This window comes from Geospiza fortis, unplaced genomic scaffold, assembly GCF_000277835.1.
Source record: "Geospiza fortis unplaced genomic scaffold, GeoFor_1.0 scaffold165, whole genome shotgun sequence".
Taxonomy (NCBI): Eukaryota; Metazoa; Chordata; class Aves; order Passeriformes; family Thraupidae; genus Geospiza; species Geospiza fortis.
Window position 1 is genome coordinate 1,653 of NW_005054442.1, and position 7,421 is coordinate 9,073.

Genomic DNA, 7,421 nt, shown 5'->3' on the forward strand with positions numbered 1-7,421 from the left:
GGGGGCCCCCGGGCAAGAGTCGTCCGTGTCGTGCCCTGCGTGTGCCTTGTCTGTTCCCTCGCGTCGGGTTTCTGGCTGCGCGGGTGGCACCATGGCTGCCAAGTGCGTTTCAAACCGTCCCCAAGGCCGTAGGTTGGGGTTTCTGGAGTGTAGCGCTGTTGTGGGGGAGGCTGCTGTGTCGGGAACCAGCTCTGCAGGGTGCTGAACGCCTGTGTAATTTGTCCTGATGCGCTTTAACCCCATCCCTGCTGTCCTCCGCAAATGAAAGGATTGATCTCTTGCCAGGAGGCTTTAACTGTGCTTTGAATTAACATCTTCGTTTGTATTAACAGAACCTACCACGCCCAGTGAGTGCTTCTGGTAAAGGCGGAGGTGTGTGTGGTGTGCAGCCGATAAATAACAATGGTTAATATTTGTTTTGTTAACCATCAGTGTAAAAGCGATTGCCATGGGCCCCATCGACCTCATATGCACAGGAGCCACAGCGTCCGTGAAGATAAAGGTCTCCCAGGCCCATATCCAATTGCTGAAGACCCCAGCACCTGTGATATAGTCAAGGCTACACAGTAAGTACATGTTCTGAGTGTGCCGAGTGTTGAAATAGATAGGAGTGTCCTCAAATGTGAGCCAGGCTGGATATTTTTACAAAGGAAACGTTTTCAGTTTCATTTTCTCCCTGTAGTGGAAGAGGGAAAATAACTTACTGTTGCTATTGTAAATAAAAACATTTCGAGCAGCTTTGTTTAAGTAGAAAATTCTACTCATCAAGGCACAGTCCCACTCTTTTTACAAGACTTCCACTGAATGCAACGTAGAATTTGCTCCAGTAGGATCTGCTGGGTGAAGCTTACTGAGATCTATTTTTTCTTTAGGATGCAAATGTCTCCAGATTAGAGAATACTGAAAAATGATAAGTAAATTTATTCTTTTTCTTTCTCGTTTAAGGTATGGAATGCTAGAACGATGCAAAGAACTGGTAGAAGCAGGATATGATGTTCGACAACCAGACAAAGAAAATGTGACTCTTCTTCACTGGGCAGCAATAAACAACAGACAGGAGCTGGTAAAGTAAGCTGGGAGTCCCTGTGACAGTAACACAGTATATTCTGCCACTGGTACCTATAATCACTTTGAGAAGAGAAGGGTAGAATTCAAATTTTAATGCACTTACCTTAGTGAAAATATCACTGAAATATAAAGGTAGCCTGTTTCTTTTTATGTGAAATCATGTAATACATGAAAACATTAGATTTTCCTGGTTTGTTTCTGTAAAAAGATGAAAGCTGATTGTAGAAGTACCTTGCTAATGACTATTTTTTCTTCAACATTTTCTTGAAACAGCATTACTTACTGCTAAACCACTTTTGTCCATTTCCTTCTCCAGTGAATTTTTTATTATGAGTCATTTGCTCCTTTAGCTATGTTATCTTTAGTGTAAGGTTTTGCTATTTTTTTGTGTCTGTTCCTGACTTTATTGTGCTGTTACTACACAGATATTACATTTCCAAAGGTGCGGTAGTGGATCAGCTTGGTGGAGATTTGAATTCTACACCCCTGCACTGGGCCACCAGGTAGTGCTGCTTGCAACCCCTAACTGCAAATCTGTCGGTATTTACAGCTGTGGTAGAGTTTTCTGAGATTCAGAGAGCAAAGCACTGCTCACTGGAGAAAACATAACCTAAAATAATTATTCTGGGAAAACTTCTCCGATTGAGAAGTCTCCTGCTGGAAGATGAGTCCTTTCTTCTGGACTGTCAGTCTTTTGCCAGAGGCAGAGGCTTGGATGACTACTCACAGGAGAAGTTACTGTAGAATAACCACTGTAGTCTAAATTAACGCTTCACCCTAGGTTCATTTATTAGGCTGTATGTATTTAATATGATTTCCTAAATAAAGCCATGAGAAGCTGAAATATTTTGTGGAATGCCTGTGAGAATTATGAAGGCAATGCTTTCATTAAAATATCCATTTTTAAAATCATCTCTATAGTTTCATTTCACATATTGTTGTAGACAAGGACACCTTCCGATGGTTGTGTTATTGTTGAAATGTGGAGCGGATCCCAGTCTTATTGATGGGGAAGGATTCAGTAGCATTCATTTAGCAGTGCTGTTCCAACACATGCCCATCATAGCCTACCTCATAGCAAAAGGCCAGGTATGTTGCTGATGCCCCAGATGTTCTTTTCTGCTTACGAGTAGCTGCCTGTGTATAGGAGACATTTCAGAATTAACTGGGTTTTTTCCCTAGATGAAAAACAGTGCTTTTACACCTATTTTTATGTGCTAGAAGCACAGACAAACTTAGGTGTTTTTTATATCTGTATATATAATTTTTTTAATGCTCTTCCCTATTCCTGTCGTCCCCCACATCCAGATTCACTACATTTCAGCATGTTTAGGAGTGTTGTTAAGGCTGTCTGGATTTGTGGTGCTGTGAAACAACCAATGGCTTTTAAACGTGGGAACAAAAAGCAGTATATGATGTATAGACATCATGAAGTATTTATGAATTGATTACAACTTTGTCAATAATAATCTATGCAGTTTTCCATAAATTGAAGAATGCAGAAAAAATTATCAGACTAGGTCTGTATTTTCATTAGAAATTTCTGTTTTGTATCCGTGGTAGTTGATGTCTCTTAGCTTATATGTGAAATGAGCAGAATTGATGGCAAGTGTTACAACAAGCTAATAAAAATGACAGAGTTCTTATAGGATCTAGACTGATTCTGAGAAACAATCTAGCATTAGGATTTTAAAGTTTGCTAAGTTTATTTTCTTTCTCATGAAGTTCTCTTTAGGGAGAGTAACTGACCTCAGGAATGTAGGTGCAGTGGCATATATCACAGGCTTAATAAAGTTGTTGGCCCACCTATCTTCTACTAAAAATATCCATGTGAATAATTCTTTTAAGTAAATCTGCGCTAATGTAATGATGGATGGAGGGAGAAAGCAAGGAAGCCTTTGTTGTGAAGAAGGAAGAAAATTTAGGCTAGATAATTACCTATGTCTTGAGATATGTAATCCTTCTTTGTTGTTTTAATAAATCTGTTTTATGTATTTTCTTTACATCTTTTATGTACATCTATTTACACAAGGAATATGGTTAGCATTGCTTTACAAGGTTCTTTTTATTGATAGTATTTCTTTGCAAGCAGGACAAGAAATACAATTGATATGATTCACTTAAAAATATCCTTAGTGGAGTCTCTCCCTTAAAAATTTCCTTACATAGAAACTCAGAATATTCTGAAAGGAATGACATGCAAGACTTGTAGAAGGAGGAAGAAATTTTAAATGAGTGTTGGCTTCTTGGCTGATATGTTTTGATTTGTCTTTTTTCTGTTCATTAGTGAAGCTAAGCCAGTTATAAGCCCCAAATTCCTCTGTTTCCTGAGATCACTGGTAATCACTTTCTTGTTATGTTTTTCTTATTCTTAGAACATAGACACAACAGACTTCAATGGACAAACACCTTTAATGTTAACAGCACAAAAAGCCATTGGGTAAGTAGAGAATAACTGAAGATTCTATTGTATTGTACTCAAGAAGCAGTGAGGTGAATTTTTCCTTACTTTTTTTTTTAATTGACATTACTTTCCCTTCCATTTGTACGGAAATATGAGGTGTTTCAGAAATCTAGAGTTGGGAATGCTTATTGGATATAGCAAAAGAAGTGAAAGAAATTTCTTAAATAAGTTTAGGTTTGTGGCTAAATCGTCTGCAGCCTTATTGTATTTTCTGCAAAATGAAAACAAATGGTTGTGAAGGCAGTGAAATGCATTTAGAGCTAATAAAATGGGGAGATACAAGCTATGGTGTTGTTGAAGATATAATCTGTTTTATGTACCTCATATTTGTTAAAATCGTAAGGTAACATCATCTGGAGAAAAACTTCCAGGGCAGGTGGGGAATTCTAAACATGGATCTACCATTGATGAGCTGGTTGTGAGAAGGCATTATATGTCTGCTGTTGTTTCACAGATGGGAACTGTTATTTTATAAAGTGTTCAAAAGTTTCATTCCCAGTCTAGATTATCTTCTGTTTGTTAATTCTTATACTTTATTTTCATCTAGACCAGAACCCATGAAGTTTCTCTTAAAGTTTAACCCCTCTCTCAATGCTGTAGACAATGTTCAAAAGAATACTGCACTGCATTGGGCAATAGCCTCAGGAAATACTAGTGCAGTGGATCTGTTGCTGGAAGCTGGTGCCAGCCTGGACGTAAAAAATGTGAAGGTAGGATTTCCTTTGTGATATTTTATCCTGTGTAGCATGAATGTATAAAATGAATGTAAAGAAAAATCTCAGTCTTCTCCATGTTGGATGTAAATTGCAGCAGGGTTTGGCTAAGAGCAGGTATTCTTAGTTTTTCTCAAAAGGGAGTTAGTACCTTTCTTGAGGTGTGGCTCAAAGTATGAATGCAGAGGTTCTTTGAAACCTTTGTGTAATGAACAGCCACACCTTGTGTTCACTGAACAGTAATTGTGTCCTTTGACTTGATTCTGCTCCCTCACCCTTTTTTGTTTCATTTTCTTGGGGTGTTTAATTAGTTTCATTTTCTCAGGACCTTGTTTAATTTCTCTTTCATTTCTTCATTTGGCTGTTTTCTACTTAAAGACCTTGTCATGAGGATTTGGGCAGATTTTAAAAAATACATTTCTTAGTGTCTAGTCAGACTCATAAAGACTTCAAATGAAGTGATTGTCCTCCTGTGAAAGCTGGTATTTGGCAATGCCTGTTTGTACATTCAAAAGGTTATCACATATGAAAGGCTTCAACTTAGTATTTGTAGAAATTGATAGCATAAATGTTGAAAGTATACATTCCCACGACTATATAGATATGTTATTGGAAGCAATCCAACAGATAAACAGCTACAGGTATCAGTTTTTGGAGCTACGAAGCTCTGATTTAAGCATGACTTTAGCTTACTTTTACCTTAAAAAAATAGTGGGGAGGGGAGGTGGGGCTGGGAAGTAACTGCCCAGTTAGTCTTGTTCTAACTATATTAATTTATTGCTTTTGTTAAAAATGAGAGTATTTATGTTTAAAGTAATAAATAAATAAATAACCCTATTTGTTGTTAAAGGGACAGAGGCCGCTTGACATTGCTTACCAAAGTCAGAATCACTTCATGGTTTACATGCTACAAGAGGAAGAAAAAATGAGAAACAGGAGAAATAACAGGTTACTGAAAATAGTAGAGAAATATGAGGTAATTTCCTGAGTAATAACTAATAGAAATAAAACCAGAGCATGCTATGTTTAGAGTGACATGCAAATTAACTCTAGCAAGAGTAATTTCTGAAATTGGGTGCACAAAATATAATTCTTTAAAAGCACATTGGAGTGGTTTGGGTGAGAGTTTTATGTCATACCTCACCCCTGCTTTTGATGTATTGATGTGTCACCTTGTCCTATTTTATTGTGAGTCTTTCAGCATTTGTCATTACATGAACTGAATACTTTTATGTAAGACCTGCTTGAGTACTTTGTCATATTTTAACAATAATAATTTTAACAGCTCTTCCTGATGTTAGCATCTTCCTTGACATTCATGTGGGCCATTGGATACGTTGTGGACTTAAGTTCTGATTCTTGGCTTTTAAAAGGAGGTTTGCTTCTCAGCCTGCTATTTATGATGTCTCTGTTTGTGAGGTTTGTGGCTTTTTCTCTCTGTTTATGTACTTACTTGGCAAAGACACTTAAAAAAGCATCTGATACATAATTCTTTTCGAAGTTTAGTTTCAGTTAACATAAAAGATACCTCCTGAGAAATGGTTGCATGGTGTGTGGAGAATTTAAATGCATGTACTTTTTAGAATGATTGACCATAATAATTGAATGTATTTAGGTGCACACAATAACAGTTTCTTGTCACTGAAGGAGTTGAAAAAGAAACCCCAAACCCAGTCTGTTAGCTAGTTTTATTGTCAGTGTTACTGATGGTCTGTATCTGGTAGGCATTGAGATGTCTGCTCAGAAATGTCCTTTATCACAACTTTTTCCTGATATATTCTGTCACAAAATTAGTTTTAAGGAGCCATCCCCTCTCCTGCTCCCTAGACCTCCCAGTGTTATCTTGAGCTGTTTGTCACTTTTCCTGCCAAAGTCAGTGGTCACTGATATGGCAATGCTATCTGTGTGCAAATAGACAGAGATGGGACTTTTAACCAGTCCTACAGTACTTCCTAGATATATAATATTGTGCTGGAGCAGAGCACTCTTCAGTTTCATTTTTGCATTGTTAATCCCCTATATGTATGGATAAAGAATGTTTTTGAGTGACAGTTGTTGATTGCTTTGAGCAACTTGAAATAAACCGTGTGCATGCAGTTTTTATGGTTACAAACCAGATGATTTATATTCTATGGGTTTATGTTTCAAATATATTTTGAAAAATATTTATTTCTTTTAATGTCCTTTCAGGCAACTCGTGGGGCTCAAGAATCTAAGATATCTTCCCACAGCATTTCTGCTAAGTTCAGTTTTTTGGATGTCCATGACCTGGTTTTTCTGGTTCCTGCCTGATATCCTTTATACTCAGGAAATGCAATTCTGCTTGGAGTTTCTTGCAAATCTGAACCTGGTTGTGCAAACTGTGATGAGAAGTTCCAGATAATTCCATGTGGCTGTTAATGTCTAGTAAGATTGGTTTAATCCCATTGGGAAGGGGCAAAGTGACTTTAAAGTCACTTTGTCTTCTTTTGTCTATAGATTTTTGTCTTCTTTATAAACTGACTTATTTCATACGTTACTGGAATATCAGAATGAGGGTGTTATAAAACTAATGATTTCTGTTAGCATCTACACGTCACTCTTTAATCTTCCTCACTGAAACTGTTGCACAGTTATGTATTTTGTCATGTGGTATAACTGGATAACACATATCTTAATAATAATACTGAAAGCATCTCTTCTTTATAAAATGATAAGCATTTGACAGTTGGTGGTACTCATGCTCCTGCCTTTGAAAACAACATCTTCTACCACCACCTCCCTATTAAAAAGAAGAAATTTCTTTTTGTTCCTGCAAAGACTGTCCAGTCTCCTGTCTTTATTCACAGGTTACATTGAATCTTTAGTGTACAGTGAACTAATTTCTATCTGACATTTACTCGCTTTGAAGAGCCTTCTCAGTGATAAGTACAAAAACATTTCAGTAGTTTGTGGTCTCTTTCCAGTGCCCTGCTCTTTTGTTACACAGTGGGCATCTGTTTATCAATAAAGTTGCATGAAAAAGCCTTTAGGAAGATACTTAGAACTGCAAATAATTTTGTACTAAAGCAGCTACAATGTATTGCTACACGGCTTTAATTAATTTTTAATTCAGCCCTTAAATTACATTTTCTCTTGTACTGTTCCCAATTAAGATGTCCTTAATGGAATTATCAGGATTAACTTTGATAAAATGA

At 37.0% G+C, this 7,421-nt stretch overlaps 1 protein-coding gene across 4 annotated transcripts in view; it reads left to right on the forward strand.

Annotated features, from left to right (window-relative positions):
• The window catches only part of ZDHHC13 (zinc finger DHHC-type containing 13), a 15,976-nt gene that overhangs the window by 469 nt on the left and 8,086 nt on the right, over positions 1-7,421 (forward strand). Inside the window, exons 2-10 of one of the 4 annotated variants that reach the window (XM_031062244.1) lie at positions 433-566; positions 946-1,068; positions 1,494-1,571; positions 2,013-2,157; positions 3,444-3,508; positions 4,080-4,242; positions 5,096-5,221; positions 5,531-5,664; positions 6,436-6,536. In XM_031062244.1, coding sequence (XP_030918104.1) covers positions 469-566; positions 946-1,068; positions 1,494-1,571; positions 2,013-2,157; positions 3,444-3,508; positions 4,080-4,242; positions 5,096-5,221; positions 5,531-5,664; positions 6,436-6,536 — 1,033 coding nt within the window. In that variant the 5' untranslated portion in view covers positions 433-468. Of the gene's footprint in view, positions 1-361; positions 567-945; positions 1,069-1,493; positions 1,572-2,012; positions 2,158-3,443; positions 3,509-4,079; positions 4,243-5,095; positions 5,222-5,530; positions 5,665-6,435; positions 6,537-7,421 lie in introns of those variants that run through there. The other 3 variants (XM_031062243.1, XM_031062245.1, XM_031062246.1) reach the window with 3 other exon arrangements.